The sequence below is a fragment of the Erpetoichthys calabaricus genome, chromosome 7, assembly GCF_900747795.2.
Source record: "Erpetoichthys calabaricus chromosome 7, fErpCal1.3, whole genome shotgun sequence".
NCBI lineage: Eukaryota > Metazoa > Chordata > Cladistia > Polypteriformes > Polypteridae > Erpetoichthys > Erpetoichthys calabaricus.
This window is the reverse complement of record NC_041400.2, coordinates 194,231,788-194,250,459: the sequence shown is the minus strand read 5'-3', so window position 1 is coordinate 194,250,459 and position 18,672 is coordinate 194,231,788. Positions and strand designations below refer to the sequence as shown.

Genomic DNA, 18,672 nt, shown 5'->3' with positions numbered 1-18,672 from the left:
GTGCTATTTGGGAGAAAGATTTAGAAGGCATTACATAAACAGAAAAATAAGTATACTGATAAGAAAGGCACTATATGAGCAAAAGATAAATAAATATGAAGGTACTACTGTATATGGGAGATACAGTATATAAACAGATGTGAAATGCATGCAGGTACACAGATTTTAAAGGCACAATATAATAGGCCAACAGATAGATAGAAAGGAAAATCCACATATAATAAATAGTAGCTGTCACCCTCGTGGAGAGAAAAGCGCGTGGCCGTGACGTCTCTGCCACTCAGCAGCCACCCTCTAAAACACACGTGACTCTGATCTCTCTCTCTCTCTCTCTCAAAAACGTCAAACGTTATGGTCCCGCCCCTCTCCCCTCAGCCCGCCGAGTCTCTCTTTCGGATTCGCGCTAATAAATCGGTACCGCAAGCGAACTCTGATACTTAGCGCGATGAAAGAAGTCGCAAAATCAACCGGAATATTCAAGCAAATTATAGAAAAACCCGATCTAAATCCGTTAAGTAGTTCTCCCGTGAAAAGCGGAAAGACACACAGACAGACAGACAGACACTGGATTTTATATAGAGCTATATAAACAAATCTGAAGGGCGCTAAATGGGAGATTGCGACGGCATTACATAACAAACAGAAAGTCAGATATATTGATCAGAAAGGCACTATATGGCCAGTAAGGCTCCTGGTTCAGGGTTACTCGAGTCCAGTCATTTTATCGGTCATTATGTTTGCGGGTGACCCACACTGGCCAGGCTGAGAGTTGGGGACATCATTACATCGTCATAGGTTTTCTTCAGTTTCCGCCCACTGACTTACGAGGAGACCTGCTGAGGATGACTGCCGTTGGCTTTCAGGGGGCTCCCTCTCACAGCCCCATTCTACCAGAGCAGTTTTGTATCGGGGCTCTCAAGAACGCCACAGACATTCGTCTGCAAATCTCGTCTCCCTTCAGGCACAAAGAGCCCTTTGATCTTTTCGCCGACGAAAAATGAAAGTCGGGGCAGCGAAGAGACTGTGCCGGGCCAGCCCTGAAATCGGCCACGTTAGAGCAGGAGACAAGCCAGATGAGGGCACGCATGAGGAAATGCGGCAGAAAGCCAAGCAAATCATAAAATTGGCAGAAGGGCTGCATTTTGTATGAACCACCGTAACTCTGTGTCCTCGTTTTAATTTGGTTTAAAAAAATGGTGTTACATGATATATGACATGAATAGTGACAGCTGGCCATCGGCCAAGGGAGTCGGGGCAGAGGGTCGCAGATTTGGGCTATGATACCTCATGTGGAAAAGTTAACATCATCTGTCTCACGGAAAATGGCATTACGAGGAACACGATACCATCGGGAGAAGAAGCTGAAACCGTAGACGCGAGGGGGCCGGCTGTCACCCTGGGTGGGTGTGCGTTTTTTTTTCTCTCTTTTTTTTCTACTTTTTTTGCTGTTCTTGATGGTTTTTCTCCAACAAGCTGCTGTTGGCTCTCCTGGGCAAACATAAGTCTGTGAAGATGAGGAGGAGGAGGAGAGCAAAGATGAGAAGAAGACGTGGCAGAAATCAGCGAGCTTCTCTGCATTTGTCCATTGTGATTAGCCAGTGGTCCTCAGAGAGCCCACCGATCTATTGGTTTGTATTTTCCTGTCCTATAGAGTGCCATTCACATCCATTGTATAGCGCCTTTCAAGTGTATCATACGCATCCTTTCATTTCTGTCTCTCTATCCACTACTCTAAGCCCCTTTCATATCTCTGTAATTTACAGAGCGCCCATCAAAGTCCATCATAGAGTGCTTTTCATTTCCATCTGTATAGTCACCTACCTTAGTTATATGCTGTCTGCTGCTTCTGTCACATCTAATTAATTTATATAGTGCCATTCACAGCTATCTATTTATTAGAACCACTGAAATGTGTTATATAGTGCCTCGCATGTCTGTCTGCCTACTCAGCTCATACAGCATCTTCCATATCTATTGAATTTATATAGTGCCATAAATATCTATATAGTGCCTTTCAAATCTGTCATATAGTGTCTTTCATTTCTATCTTTCTATCTGGTGCATATCATTTCTTTCATGTCTATTTAATTTATAAATTGCCACACACATTTATCAACTTCTTCTGTTACACAATATTTTTAATTTCTACTATTTACCTTTCAGGCTTGTTATATAGTGCCTTTCATTTCCCTGTCTACCCTGTTTAAACAGCTTTATAGAGTATCCTGCACCCCATTATATTAATCTATTATACAGTGCCTTTCATTTCTACTTTCTATTTATAGTGCCTTTTATTTCTATCTATCCATCCATCCAGTTTATATATTGGGACTCATTTTATATCAATTATATAGCGCCATACATACTGTATCTGTCACACTCATTTATTATAAAGTGCCTTTCATTTCTACAATCTATTTATGGTGCCTTTCAAATCTGTTATATAGTGCCTTTCATTTGTATCGGTTTGCCATGTTTGTAGAGCTTTATATCATGCCATATCCATTTATTACCTCGATCTATTATACAGTGCCTTTCATTTCTATTTATGGTGCTTTTCAAATTAATCATATAGAGCCTTTCATTTCTATCTTTCTACCTGATTTCTATCATTTCTTTCATATCTAGTTCATTTATAAACTGCCGTACACGTCTGTCTGCCCTGTTTATACATCCATCCATCCATCCATTTTCCAACCCGCTGAATCCGAACACAGGGTCACGGGGGTCTGCTGGAGCCAATCCCAGCCAACACAGGGCACAAGGCAGGAACCAATCCCGGGCAGGGTGCCAACCCACCGCAGGACACACACAAACACACCCACACACCAAGCACACACTAGGGCCAATTTAGAATCGCCAATCCACCTAACCAGCATGTCTTTGGACTGTGGGAGGAAACCGGAGCGCCCGGAGGAAACCCACGCAGACACGGGGAGAACATGCAAACTCCACGCAGGGAGGACCCGGGAATCGAACCCAGGTCCCCAGATCTCCCAACTGCGAGGCAGCAGCGCTACCCACTGCGCCACCGTGCCGCCCCTGTTTATACAGTTTTATAGATTGTCATAAATATCTATTATAGTTATTTACTGTATTATATAGTGCCTTTCATTTCAACTATCTGTTTATAGTGCCTTTCATTTCTACCTATCCATCCATCCATCTTATATATTGGGACTTTATTTTATATTGTTTAAATTTATATAGCGCCATACATACTGCAGCTATTACAGAGTGCCTTTCATTTCTATTATCTGTTTATAGTGCCTTTCATGTCTGTTTAATTTATAAACTGTCATACACACCTATCACCTTCTTCTACTACATGTCATTTTCATTTCTACCATTTCTACTACCTTTCAAATTTGTTATATAGCACCTTTTATTTCTCTCTGTCTACCCCATTTATAGAGTGCCATACTCATTTACTATATTTATCTGTTTATAGTGCCTTTCATTTCTGCCTTTCCATCCATCCAGCTTATATATTGGGTCTTTTTTCATATCAACTAAAATTATATAGCGCCATGCATACTGTATCTACCACACTCATTTATTATAGAGTGACTTTCATTTGTACTATCATATAGCGCCTTTCATTTTTCTATGTCTAGGTGCTATATACATAAAATGTATTATTATTATTATTATCATTAGTAGTAGTATTGCATTTATATAGTGCCAAATCCATTCATTATTCTGCTGTCTATTATATAGTGTCTATCATTTCCACCTGTCCATTGATCCAATGTATATTTTGGGACTTTTTGAATATTAATTAAATTTATATAGTGCCATGCATAATGTATCTACCACACTCATTTATTATAGACTGCTTTTCATTTCTACTATCTATTAAATAACACCTTTCATTTCTCTACGTCTAGGTGCTATATACATAAAATGTATTATTATTACTTTTATTATTATTATTATTACCCATTTATACAGCTTTATAGAGTGCCATATCCATTCATTATATTGATCTGTTATACAGTGCCTTTCATTTCTACTATCTATTATATAGCGCCTTTCATTTCTATCCATCCATCCAATGTATTTGGAACTTTTTTGTATACTAATTAAATTTATATAGTGCCGTGCATACTGTATCTATCACCCTCATTTATTACAGAGTGCCTTTCATTTCTACTATCTCTTGAAGTGCTTTCTGAATGTTTTATAGTGCCTTTCATTTCTGTCTGCTTGCCCTGAACCTAAAGACCCAACACCACTCGAGATGGAGCCCTCAGTAACGTGTTTGTGCTCCAGTCGGTTTATCTATTGTTATTCTTGCTGCTGCTCAGCCAAGCAGATGACTTTCTGTTATTAAACGGGGCTGTCTGGTCTGAGACCCCCAAACACTTGCACTCGTGTCTCGTGAGTTCTTCATAGCCCTGACGACACTTCACTTAACACGCAAGTTTATTCTTTTCCCCACAACTCTACTCAATAGCTGCTTTCATGCCAACTGGCACACCTGTAGAGATCGGTGCCCCAGGTGTGGATGAGCACACGTACAGGTGAGTGATGGTCGACACACAGGCAGCCATGGATGAAGACTCCAGTAACCGCGCAGCCTGATATGGTGATGATGGGCGGGGCTGGAGAGGTGATTGACAGGGAGATGTCACACAGGTACGCTGAGCTCCGCATTCCACGAAATATCTGGGACATTCGCTTCAGACTTTACAAGCCTAGGAAGGTTCAAGAAGGGAGGAGGAGACTCCGTGGGGTGGACGTTGAATAAATTAGAGCCTCACAGAAGATAAGGGTGGACCATAGGGGGGACACGGCAGGCGACTCGATCGGGAACTGAGTGGACGCTACTTCTGGAACACCCACACCCACTGAAAGTACGGCTGTGGATCTTTCATCGTTAAATAAACGCGCACGTTATCGGGCTTAACTCTCATTTAATGTTTGCGTCTCGGGTTTTTTTTATCTCAGCGTTTGTTCCAGTATTTTTCATGATGTTGTAAAGTGGCAACGATTACGTGCATCCATCCATTATCCAACCCGCTATATCCTAACTACAGGGTCATGGGGGTCTACTGGAGCCAATCCCAGCCAACACAGGAAATAAACCCCGCAGAGCGCCCACACACACACACACAGACACACACACCACACACACTAGGGACAATTTAGGATCGCCAGTGCACCTCACCTGCATGTCTTTGGACTGTGGGAGGAAACCGGAGCTCCTGGAGGAAACCCACGCAGACACGGGGAGAATATGCAAACTCCACACTACCACTGCACCACCGTGCCACCCTCGGTTGTTCAAACAATTGTTTGAAAATCTTTAAAAAATTTACCCCTGAGTAAAATACAAAAAAACAGTACACAGTAACCCCCAAATCCACAGAACTCACAGAATGTCTGCGGGTCACTAATTAGATAGATAGGAATGAAAGGCACTATATAATAGATAGATAGATAGATAGATAGATAGATAGATAGATAGATAGATAGATAGATAGATAGATAGATAGATAGATAGATAGATAGATAGATAGATAGATAGATAGATAGATAGATAGATAGATAGATAGATAGATTCACATACTCCAGCAGCAGCATACTGATAATAACAATATTAAATTAAAGAGTGATAACAATGCAGGTATACAGACAGACAATAACTTTGAATAATGTTAACGTTTACCCCCCCAGGTGGAATTGAAGAGTCGCATAGTGTGGTGGAGGAACGATCTCCTCAGTCTGTCAGTGGAGCAGGACGGTGACAGCAGTCTGTCGATGAAGCTGCTCCTCTGTCTGGAGATGATCCTGTTCAGTGGATGCAGTGGATTCTCCATGATTGACAGGAGTCTGCTCAGCGCCCGTCGCTCTGCCACAGATGTCAAACTGTGCAGCTCCGTGCCTACAGTAGAGCCTGCCTTACTCACCGGTTTGTCCAGGCGTGAGGCGTCCTTCTTCTTAATGCTGCCATCCCAGCACACCACTGTGTAGAAGAGGGCGCTCACCACAACCATCTGGTAGAACATCTGCAGCATCTTATTGCAGATGTTGAAGGACGCCAGCCTTCTAAGGTAGTATAACCGGCTCTGTCCTCTCTTGCACAGAGCATCAGTATTGGCAGTCCAGTCTAATTTATCATCCAGCTGCACTCCCAGGTATTTATAGGTCTGCACCATCTGCACACAGTCACCTCTGATGATTACGGGGTCCATGAGGGGCCTGGGCCTCCTAAAATCCACCACCAGCTCCTTGGTTTTGCTGGTGTTCAGGTGTAGGTGGTTTGAGTCGCACCATTTAACAAAGTCCTTGATTAGGTTCCTATACTCCTGCCCACTCCTGATGCAGCCCATGATAGCAGTGTCATCAGCGAACTTTTGCATGTGGCAGGACTCCGAGTTGTATTGGAAGTCCGATGTATATAAGCTGAACAGGACCGGAGAAAGTACAGTCCCCTGCAGCGCTCCTGTGTTGCTGACCACAATGTCAGATCTGCAATTCCCGAGACGCACATACTGAGGTCTGTCTTTAAGATAGTCCACGATCCATGCCACCAGGTATGAATCTACTCCCATCTCTGTCAGCTTGTCCCTGAGGAGCAGAGGTTGGATGGTGTTGAAGGCGCTAGAGAAGTCTGGAAACATAATTCTTACTGCACCACTGCCTCTGTCCAAATGGGAGAGGGATCAGTGTAGCATGTAGATGATGGCATCCTCCACTCCCACCTTCTCCTGGTATGCGAACTGCAGAGGGTCGAGGGCGTGGTGGACCTGTGGCCTCAGGTGGTGAAGCAGCAGCCGCTCCATGGTCTTCATCAGATGTCAGAGCAACAGGCCGGAAGTCATTCAGCTCACTAGGACATGATACCTTTGGGACTGGGGTGATACAAGATGTTTTCCAAAGCCTCAGGACTCTCCCCTGTTCCAGGCTCAGGTTGAAGATGTGCTGTAGAGGACCCCCCAGCTCCAATGCACAGACCTTCAGCAGTCGTGGCGAGACTCTTTCTGAACCCACTGCTTTACTGGCACGAAGTCTCCTCAGCTCTCTGCTCACCTGTGCTGCTGTAATTGTGGGTGGGGATGTCTCTCCTATGCTGGTATCAGCAGAAGGATGTGTGGAGGGTGCAGTACTCCGAGGTGAGAGTGGGTTACGGTGGTCAAACCTGTTAAAGAAGTTGTTCATTTGGTTTGCTCTCTCCACGTCTCTCTCGATGGTGACACCCCGCTTTGAGCTGCAGCCAGTTATGATCTTCATCCCATCCCACACTTCCTTCATGCTGTTATTCTGCAACTTCTGCTCCAGCTTTCTCCTGCACTGCTCCTTCGTCACCCTGAGCAAGGCACCACATGCAGTATTGTTGAGTAAGGGGGTCCTGCCATGACCTGCCGACCTGTCCACAATTTGTTCCATTTTGTTCCCGGTGCTTTTCTGGACAGGCAAACCCCACCGTGACCTTGAATTGGATTAAGTGGGCTTAAGAAGGCCTGAGTCTTCATTTTTCTCTCGGAGACCTTCACGCACTCCCACCTTTTACTGTAAGTGCAGCCGTTTGTTTCAGATCTCAGTTCTTTCATCTTCATCCTTTGATTTTTCAGCTCGATCTCACATTCTGCTCAGACTCCATGCTGATGATACTCAGCAATGCGTGAAGAACACTCCTGACCGGACAAGCCTTGGTGACATCAGTGCAGAATCATCTGCTCCCTTCCAGGTGGTTAAACTCTCACAGTTTCTTGCAGGGTTACCAGCTTAGCTTCTGTTACGCTCCAAGCTCAAGAAATTCCAACAGGGCTGGGCAACAAGGACAAAGCATCCCAATTGTCACCTCAGGAGGAGGTTAGGAGCCAGCGCTGACACAGCGTGTTGTCACATCCACCACATGACAGACCACCTCAGGATCCCAGATTAGGACCCCCATGCGACGGGTGACACCTCAGCACCACACTAGTTCAGATGGAATGGAGCAGGGTGAGGCTTTTTTATGGTGGCTGGATTGCCAATTCTGCCATCAACCCCCAAATCCTCCCTGTAAGTTGGAGGACCTGCAAGCTGGGCTGGACTCAGGTTAACGTCATACCCAGGATGGAGTAATGGCAGGTTAAGGGCATCGCTTAAGTGCCCAACGGAGTGGCACTTATGGGATCTGAACCTTGGGGAACTGCCCACAAAACACAGGGCATATAACAAAAGAAACTGGTGAGTGCCCAAGAGCACAACTGAACAATGACTCAAAATGCTCACTAGAGGGCGAAATGCCATCCAAAACCCCTGAATCCCTGTAGAATCTTAATAAATAAAGGAATGATTTTGCAGAAAATTGCTCTGTAACAAAATAAGCACAGGAGGCACAGGACGTTACCTGAAAGGGCAAAGACAATGCAAGAAAAATGAAAAATTGAAAAAAAAAAACAGAATACAGGGGTCAAAAGTCACAAAAAAACTCAAGAGTAAATAAATAAATAAACAGGAAGAAAGAATAAACACAACAGAACTCCCCACACCGCAAGTGTATTCTGTATGAACCACATAGGACTGTGGGTAGACCCCGCCTTTATAGGGCTGAGGGCACGCCCCTTAATGGTGATAGGCAGGTAGCCCCGCCTCTTGGGGAACCACCCACAATATCCATGGTATCTAAAAAAAAAATGGAAGCTTAGCATCCTGACTCTGCCGGAAAACAGATAACTAATTTCTTGAGGCTGACCGGTGATCGAGCAAAAATAAAATAAATGAAGCGACCGGAACCCAAACGAGAGTCAAAAAATCTCAGGCAAGAAATCGAAAACACAAAACTAAATGACAAAGAGAATCCAGTTGAGGTTTAGAAGGATTGGTGTGCAGACCGGATAAAGCTCAGTGCAACTGCTGATAAGGTCATGACCCTGGAGACCACGCCCCTAGAAACACGGGTTGTGACCCTAACAACGGTACACAACATTGCCTGTGCTATAGGAACGGACAATAAGACAGACAGACATAAAGAAACAAAAGAATCATCAATGTGATCAGAAACAAAGAAGGAAAGAAACATCCAAGGAAGAAACCCTGGCTACAATATAACATTTACAGGCCTGGTGGTGGTCCCACAGCTGCAGCATTTGGGGGGTGCAAGATTGGATTAAAATTAAGATCTCCGACATAATTAACAGCTTGATCACAGCTTACCTGACAGCTGCCACTGATGCACATGTCGAGGGACTCCGTGTAGCATCGGGTGCCATCCAACACCTTAGGTGCCAGCTCTACCACCAGGGAGGTTCCTTTGGCCTTGCACTTGAGGGCGCAGGGGTTCTCTGGGTCGTTGTAAAGAGGAAGCCACTCGTGGTACTGCCCCTGGTACCGGACATCAACGTGAGCGGAGCACTGCTGGGCACGGAAATCACCGGAATCCGGAGGACAGTCCTGACAGGGGACATGGACATACAGTGGAAATTCTAAGTCGCAGTGCTAATGAGTTTTAAATGTGTGGGTTTATATAATTTAAGACTTTCATAAATGTAAGCCGGACCTTTACTCACCACATTGCTGCAGGTCCGGTATCTGATATTCCGTCCTTCACAGGTTCTGCACAGACATAAATAGATAAACAGATGAATACATAAGAAAGAAAGAAAGAAAGAAAGAAAGAAAGAAAGAAAGAAAGAAAGAAAGAAAGAAAGAGGAGTTCAGGTTCAGAGGTGCTGCACAAACAAATAAATAAATAAACAAACAGAAAGAAAGAAAGAAAGAAAGAAAGAAAGAAAGAAAGAAAGAAAGAAAGAAAGAAAGAAAGAAGAGTTCAAGTTCACAGGTTCTGCACTAACAATAAATAAAAGAAAGAAAGAAAGAAAGAAAGAAAGAAAGAAAGAAAGAAAGAAAGAAAGAAAGAAAGAAAGAGGAGTTCAAGTTCACAGGATCTGCACAAACGATAAACGAAAGAAAGAAAGAAAGAAAGAAAGAAAGAAAGAAAGAAAGAAAGAAAGAAAGAAAGAAAGAAAGAAAGAAAGAAAGAGGAGGAGTTCACGTTCACAGGTTCTGCACAAATGATAAAAGAAAGAAAGAAAGAAAGAAAGAAAGAAAGAAAGAAAGAAAGAAAGAGGAGGAGAAGGAGTTCAAGTTCACAGGTTCTGCACTAACAATAAATAAAAGAAAGAAAGAAAGAAAGAAAGAAAGAAAGAAAGAAAGAAAGAAAGAAAGAAAGAAAGAAAGAAAGAGGAGTTCAAGTTCACAGGATCTGCACAAACAAATAAATACATAAACAGAATGAAAGAAAGAAAGAAAGAGGAGGAGTTCACGTTCACAGGTTCTGCACAAGCGATAAACAAAAGAAAGAAAGAAAGAAAGAAAGAAAGAAAGAAAGAAAGAAAGAAAGAAAGAAAGAAAGAAAGAAAGAAAGAGGAGGAGAAGGAGTTCAAGTTCACAGGTTCTGCACTAACAATAAATAAAAGAAAGAAAGAAAGAAAGAAAGAAAGAAAGAAAGAAAGAAAGAAAGAAAGAAAGAAAGAAAGAGGAGTTCAAGTTCACAGGATCTGCACAAACAAATAAATACATAAACAGAATGAAAGAAAGAAAGAAAGAGGAGGAGTTCACGTTCACAGGTTCTGCACAAGCGATAAACAAAAGAAAGAAAGAAAGAAAGAAAGAAAGAAAGAAAGAAAGAAAGAAGAGGAGAAGGAGTTCAAGTTCACAGGTTCTGCACTAACAATAAATAAAAGAAAGAAAGAAAGAAAGAAAGAAAGAAAGAAAGAAAGAAAGAAAGAAAGAAAGAAAGAAAGAGGAGTTCAAGTTCACAGGATCTGCACAAACAAATAAATACATAAACAGAATGAAAGAAAGAAAGAAAGAGGAGGAGTTCACGTTCACAGGTTCTGCACAAGCGATAAACAAAAGAAAGAAAGAAAGAAAGAAAGAAAGAAAGAAAGAAAGAAAGAAAGAGGAGGAGTTCATGTTCACAGGTTCTGCACAAATGATAAATAAAAGAAATGAAAGAAAGAAAGAAGAGGAGGAGGAGAAGGAGTTCAGGTTCACAGGTTCTGCACAAACAAATAAATACATAAACAGAAAGAAAGAAAGAAAGAAAGAAAGAAAGAAAGAAAGAAAGAAAGAAAGAAAGAAAGAAAGAGAAGGAGTCCAGGTTCACAGGTTCTGCACAAACAACACATTTGGGCCGCCTGGTTATTCCTTCCTGGTGTGGTGGAAGCTCAAAGTAGGGCTCTGCAGCTCCCACAGCTCCCCCTGGTGGCATCCACGGAACTCAACGGGGCTGTGCTGACAAACAGTAATTCCCATAGAGCCCCGTGGGAATCCAAGGCGCTGTTGCAACCCAGGGGGGCTGCCAAGTAGCAGTTTGGGGGAGAGAGCACCCTTTGTAAGTCATCTCCCCCTTGTCCTTCCATTACAGAGGCATCCCGGCTGGGTAATGGTGCCAGCTGCCATCCGTCACACCATTCTTGCCTCTCCCAATGACATGTGCTCTTAGTCTCATCACACCATTGCATGTGGGTTTGGGGGGCCGGATGTATCTCTTTGCTACATCCAGCTGAGTCAAGGCTTCTATTTGCTTCCCTATCACATCACCCCTCAGATATGAAAAATGTGGCAGATTGTTGTCGCACGTTGGGAGTAAAACACAAAGCTCGGCAGCTCCTCTAATGGTGCCGTAGCCCCCTCGACGGCCTCCCTTGCTGGTTTCTCCTTGTCCTCTCATGAAGTTTGGAGGGACGTCCTGTTCTTGCTGGCGTCACTGTTGTGTGTGACTTTCTCCACTTGTTGACGCCGTCCTCACTGTGCCTCATGGCATACGTGGCGCGCAAAAGTTTGGGCTCCCCCCTTGCTTAAAATGTCTTGTCACTGTGAATCGTTCAGTGCGCAGAAGATGAGCTGTTCAAGATGACACATTCCTTTAAGATTTTAATTAAGATTACATTTTCATTTCCACCATTCACAGGTACAAAATACCAAAACAATGAAAAAGGGCCTTAAGCAAAAGTTTGGGCCCCTAGCATAGTCAGTACTTAGTAAGACCCCCTTTGGCGATTATCACAACTTGTAAATGCTTTTTGTAGCCAGCTAAGAGTCTTTCAGTTCTTACTTGGGGTCTTTTTGCCCATTCGTCCTTGCAGAATTCTTGAGCCATCTTGCCTGCACCATTCTCTCTTAGGTTGGGGGGCTGTGAGGGTCATGGCAAGCTTGTGCCTCTTGAGGTATTCCATTGTAGATGTTGACGTGTGTTTCAGCTCCTTATCTTGTCCTCTTTTTAACTTCAACTTTCTAACAGATGGCGTGATGTTTGCCTCCAGACTTTGCTGCTATTTCTTTTAATCCACTCTTCCCTCCACCAATGACGTGTTCCCTGTGCCACTGGCTGCCACACAAGCCCAAAGCCTCATCGATCCACTGCCATGCTCATTTCTCAATAGACATGTACTTTTCCTGGAATTCGGCCCCATCTTTGTCTCCAAACACACCTTTGGACATTGTGGCCAGAAAGTTCTGTTCTGTCTTCTTCCGTCCACAGGACTTGTTCCCAGAATGCAGATGTTTCATGGCTCGGACACAGGAAAGGTTGTCTTCTGCTGACTCTACCATGAAGTTCATATTTGTAGAACAGCGGAACACCACTCCAGAGTCGGCAGAATCTTCCTGAAGGTCTTTTACGGTCAAATGGAAGCATTTATTTACCTTTCTGGCACTCCAACAAGCGGTTCTCTCAGAACGTTTTCCTGGTCTTCCAGACCGCCACCGTTCCTGTTAGCTGCAACTTCTTAATCACGTTACGAACTGAGGAAACAGCAACCTGAAAACGCTTTGCTGACTTCTTGTCGCCTTCCCCTGCCTTGTGAGCGTCACTTCTGTGACTTTTCAGACTACTTAGAGGAGCCCATGGCTGCTGATTGCTGGCACAAAATCTGAGGAGTCCCAAGAATTTATACAGCTTTGCAATTGGCATCACCTGGAATTCGGAACCCCTCTTTGTCTCCAAACACACCTTTGCACATTGTGGCCAGAAAGTTCTGTTTTGTCTTCCTTTGTCCACAGGACTTCTTCCCAGAATGCATCAGGGCTTGTTCAGATGTTCATTTGCAGACTGAGTTTCGTGGCTCAGACGCAGGAAAGGTTTTCTTCTGCCGATTCTACCGTGAAGTTCATATTTGTAGAACCAGAGTTGGCGGAATCTTCCGGAAGGACTTTTACAGTCAAATGGAGGCTTTTATTTGCTTTTCTAGCACTTCAACAAGTGGTTCTTTCAGAACGTTTTCCTGGTCTTCCTCGGCTCCATTCCTGTTAACTGCCATTTCTTCATATCATTACAAACTGAGGAAACGGCGACCTGAAAACACTTTGCTGACTTCTTGTCGCCTTCTCATTCTTTGTCAGCCTCAGTTCTGGGTGCTGGGTGGCTGCTTAGAGGAGCCCATGGCTGCTGATTGTTGGCACAAAGTCTGAGGAGTCCCGAGAATTTATACAGCTTTGCGATTGGCATCACCGGGGGTCTCCTAACGATGACTGTGAACAAGCCATTGTCTCCCCTAAAGAGTGAATGAAGGAACGAGGCCACCTTGTGAGAAGTTTACCTGAGACCTCATATTATCTTGGGGGGCCCAAACTTTTGCACGGTGCACTTTTCCTTTCTTCACTGTCCAATTGTACAAAACAGAAACACCACACTAATGTTAAAATGTTGAACGCGATGCCTTGTGGTGATCCGCTCATCTCCTGCTCACCGAACGTTTCACAGAAGCAGACGGTTTAAGCAATGGGGGCCCAAACCTTTGCATGCCGCAAGATCTAAAAGTATTGGGTGCTCTTTGGTTCGCCTTTCCTGATCGATACCTCTCCGTGATGAGACCCCCGTTCATGTTCTGCAACGCTCATTGCAGACCACGGCGTTTGGAGCGAGAGATGGACAGGCAGATCGGAGCAGCGACACGCACTCAGTCGTGGTGAAGCCAAAAGGATCTCAGTTAACTAGTTGATCTCCATTTCTGTCCACACCGCTGGTCTTGTTTCAGTCAACACTTCTTCCCTGGCTGGGGTTCAAAGTTGTGTGGCTTGTCTAATTTTGTTAACATTTATTTGCATTAAAGTTTTTTTGTTTGTTTATTCTGTATATTATTATTACATCCCATATGTTTTGTGGGTGGGGCCTGAAGGGGCGGGCCCACCTGCCAATCACTGCCAGGGACCACCCTCCATCCTATTCATTAGAGGGCCTTCCATAAACAGTTCACGAGGCAGTGGAGTGTCTCTGGTCTCGAACTGTGCTGTTTTGCTTTTACGTTGGGATTTCCTGGATATTTTTTTTTTTTGGTGGGCAAGAAGACAAAGAAGGGCGGCACGGTGGTGCAGTGGGTAGCGCTGCTGCCTCGCAGTTGGGAGACCTGGGGACCTGGGTTCGCTTCCCGGGTCCTCCCTGCGTGGAGTTTGCATGTTCTCCCTGTGTCTGTGTGGGTATCCTCCAGGGGCTCCGGTTTCCACCCACAGTCCAATGACATGCTGGTTAGGTGGATTGGCAATTCTAAATTGGCCCTAGTGGGTGTGTTTGTGTGTGTCCTGCGGTGGGTTGGCACCCTGCCCGGGATTGGTTCCTGCCTTGTGCCCTGTGTTGGCTGGGATTGGCTCCAGCAGACCCCCGTGACCCTGTGTTCGGATTCAGCGGGTTGGAAAATGGATGGATGGAAGAAGACAAAGAGATGGCGTCAGGACAGCATCGGGAAGACAGGCAGGACGAGCTGGCCCAGCCTGCGTGTGAAAGGCAGCGGGGTTGAAGGTCCCTGACTATCTGTCCGCTTTTCATGAGAGAACTACTTAAGTGTGTGGGTGTGTTTGTGTGTGTCCTGCGGTGGGTTGGCACCCTGCCCGGGACTGGTTCCTGCCTTGTGCCTTGTGTTGGCTGGGATTGGCTCCACAGATGGATGGATTTTTTTTCTATATTTTGTTATATTTTCATTTTGCTGATTATGGCCTACAGGTAATGAAAACTCAAAATTCAGTATCTTAGAAAATTAGAATATTACATAAGACCAATGTCTCTATTATAAAAGAAGATCTTGGAAGGAGACGAGATGTGACTTTTTCAGAGAGACACTTTCAAGTCCCGCGAGACGAGACGTTGTGCCAAGAGATGTAACCATGCCCGGGGGCCGGAAATAAAAGACAAAGAGTGGATGACAAAGTAGAACATTGGCACAATATACATGTAGAGTAGGTTAGAGATAAGGGAAGTATGAAAAGTCACAAAAAATTATAGTAAAGATTGCATAGGCAGAAATAAATGGAAATTATTACTCGGTGAAATAACGGAACAGCAAAAAGAGATCGAATATACAGTCATATGAAAAAGTTTGTGAAGCCCTCTCAGCCTGCATGATATTTGACTCTCCTTTCAACATTAAAGATATCAGTGGTCTGTCTTTCATTTCCTAGGAACATCTGAGTACTGCTGTGTTTTCCGAACAAAGATTTTTAGTGACGCAGTATTTAGTTGTATGAATTAAATCAAATGTGAAAAACTGGCTGTGCACAAATGTGGGTCCCCTTGTCATTGTGCTGATTTGAATGCCTGTCACTGCTCAATGCTGATTGGTTGGACGAGCTCGTTGACCCTTGAACTTCATAGACAGGTGTCTATATGATATTAAAGGTGGTCAATTACAAGTTGTGCTTCCTTCCCTTTGACTCTCCTCTGAAGAGTGACAGCATGGGATCCTCAAAGCAACTCTCCAAAGATCTGAAAACAAAGATTGTTGAGTCTCCTGGTTTAGGGGAAGGCTACAAAAAGCCATCTCAGAGGTTTAAACTGTCAGTTTCAACTGTAAGGAATGGAATCAGAAAATGGAAGGCCGCAGGCACAGTTGCTGTTAAACCCAGCAGGTCTGGCAGGCCAAGAAAAATACAGGAGTGGCATATGAACAGGATTGTGAGAATGGTGACAGACAACACACAGATCACCTCCAAAGACCTGCAAGAACATCTGGCTGCAGATGGTGTATCTGTACATCATTCTATAATTCAAACATCTGTATGGCAGGGTGATGAGAAAGAAGCCCTTTCCGCACTCACACCACAAACAGAGTCGCTTGTTGTATGCCAATGCTCATTTAGACAAGCCAGATTCATTTGGGAACAAAGTGCTTTGGACTGATGAGACACAAATGGAGTTATTTGGTCAGAACAAAAAGCGCTTTGCATGGCGGAAGAAGAACACCGCATTCCAAGAAAAACACCTGCTACCTACTGTCACATTTGGTGGAGGTCCCATCATGCTGTGTGGCTGTGTGGCCAGTTCAGGGACTGGGGCCCTTGTTAAAGTCGAGGGTCGGATGAATTCAACCAGATATCAACAAATTCTTCTGGATGATGTTCAAGCATCAGTCACAAAGTTGAAGTTACGCAGGGGTTGGATATTCCAACAAGACAATGAGCCAAAACACAGTTGGAAATCTACAAAGGCATTCATGCAGAGGGAGAAGTTCAATGTTCTGGAATGGCCGTCACAGTCCCCTGACTTGAATGTCATCGAAAAATCTATGGGATGATTTGAAGCAGGCTGTCCATCAAATTGAACTGAACTGGAGAGATTTTGTATGAAGAATGGTCAGAAATACCTCCATCCAGAATCAGACACTCATCAGAGGCTATAGGAGGACAGCGTCTAGAGGACAAAAGGAGGCTCAACTAAGTATTGATGTCATATCTCTGTTGGGTGCCCACATTTATGCACCTGTCTAATTTTGTTATGATGCATATTGCATATTTTCTGTTAATCCAATAAACTTAATGTCACTGCTGAAATCCTACTGTCTCCATAAGGCAGGTCAGATATTAAAAGGAAGTTGCTACTTTGAACGCTCAGCCAATGAGAAACAAAAATCCAAAGAATTAAGAGGGGTCCAAAACTTTTTCATATGACTGTATAAAAGAAGATCTTGGAAGGAGACGAGACGTGACTTTCTCAGAGAAACACTTTTACGTTCTGCAAGATGAGTCTTTGTGCCAAGAGATTTAACTAGGCCCGGTGCTGGAAATAAGAGTAGATGACAAAGTAGAACGTCGTAAAGAATTCAAAAACGTTGCCACGGTACACATGCAGAGCAGGTTAGAGATAATGGAAGTATGAAAATCCGAAAGTCTCAAAAAAGATCACATTAGCGCTAACGGAAATTATTACTTGGTGAAATAACGGAACAGCAAAAAGAGATTGAATCTATTGTTCAGATTTAAACTTGTAGATCGTCTATTCGTGTTGCCATCAGGGAAAAGTAGCGTTTCTTCCCAATGAAGAGGCGTATCCGCGAGAATTCAAAGATTTGTTGTGTGCTGAAAGTGAAATCCCGCGAGACGAGACTTTATGCAAAGAGATTTGGAAAAGCCCCGCCCACATCTACAACATTTACAGCCACACCCACATTTCAATCATTTCTCATTTGTGTGAATGTTATTGTCAGACAGTTCATGTAGTGAGAAAGAAACGAGATTCACTCACGGGCAGTTATACGTTACGTTGTCACAATGGAATTCCAAAATCGTTATCAAAATTCAATGCGATATTGACGAAAAGGTAAAAGCGACAAGAAATCGAATATATGGACATAGGTGATGTGACAGATGGATGTAGATATTGTTCGGCTTTAAACTTTAAGTCGCAGACTTGTAGATCGACTAATTCGTGTTGCCAGCGAGAATTTAAAGATTCCAAAAACGTTGGCGCGGTGTGAAGTCCCGTGAGACGGAGACCTTTTAACATGAGATTCTTTCAAGTCACGCCCTACTTACAACTATTTTCAACAAGACCGCGGTCCTCTCACCTCTTAGTCACGTGAATGCTTTTGTCAGACTCACTTCCTGCGCTCTCAGCTCTTATAAATTTTAACAGGACACAATAATTCTATACGTTTTAGGTGACACGTCAATGATTAAGCGAAGAAGAAAGAGCTTGGACAAACTTTTGAGAAAGTCAGTTCATTTATTAGAGAGAAAAACGATATTTACTCACAGCCAGTTATACGTTGCGCTGTCACGACAAAAGTCCAAACACGGAATCAAAATTCAATGCGATCCTGAAGAAATGCTAATTCCACATATTGTTTTTACTAAAGTTTTAAAGTCAAAGTGAAAATAACAATCTCTTTAAATTGTATATCCAGTTAACCAAACCTGGTGGTGGGCGAGCGAAGCAAGCAAAGGTGGCGGAGCCCCCTACTAAAAAAAAAAAAAGATTTTTAGTGCAAAAATGTTGGCCTACTGAAAAGTCTGTCCATGTAGGCACTTAATACCTGGTTGGGGCTCCTTTGGCATGAATGATGGCATCAATACGGCGTGGCATGGAGGCGATCAGCCTGTGGCACTGCTGAGATGTTATGGAAGCCCAGGAGGCTTCAGCTCATCTGCATTGCTGGCTCTGGTGTCTCTCATCTTTCTCTGGACAATACCTCATAGATTCTTGAAAGGATTGTGAAGAATTTGGGGGAGATTCCCAAGGAGTGGACTGAGGCTGGAGTCACCACACACAGATAATAATAATAATAATAATAATTCTTAATAATTCTTTGCATTTATATAGCGCTTTTCTCACTACTCAAAGCGCTCAGCAATTGCAGGTTAAGGACCTTGCTGAAGGGCCCAACGGAGCAGAGTCCCTATTGGCATTTACGGGATTCGAACCGGCAACCTTCCAATTGCCAGTGCAGATCCCTCGCCTCAGAGCCA

At 43.8% G+C, this 18,672-nt stretch overlaps 1 protein-coding gene across 5 annotated transcripts in view; it reads right to left on the bottom strand.

Annotated features, from left to right (window-relative positions):
- Positions 1-18,672, bottom strand: part of LOC114654202 (ADAMTS-like protein 1) — a 388,522-nt gene that overhangs the window by 165,288 nt on the left and 204,562 nt on the right. For 4 of the 5 annotated variants that reach the window (XM_051929881.1, XM_051929878.1, XM_051929877.1 and 1 more), the window contains 2 exons: positions 9,504-9,549; positions 9,151-9,387 (listed from right to left, as the gene is read on the bottom strand). In XM_051929881.1, coding sequence (XP_051785841.1) covers positions 9,151-9,387; positions 9,504-9,549 — 283 coding nt within the window. Of the gene's footprint in view, positions 1-9,150; positions 9,388-9,503; positions 9,550-18,672 lie in introns of those variants that run through there. The other variant, XM_051929880.1, reaches the window with a different exon arrangement.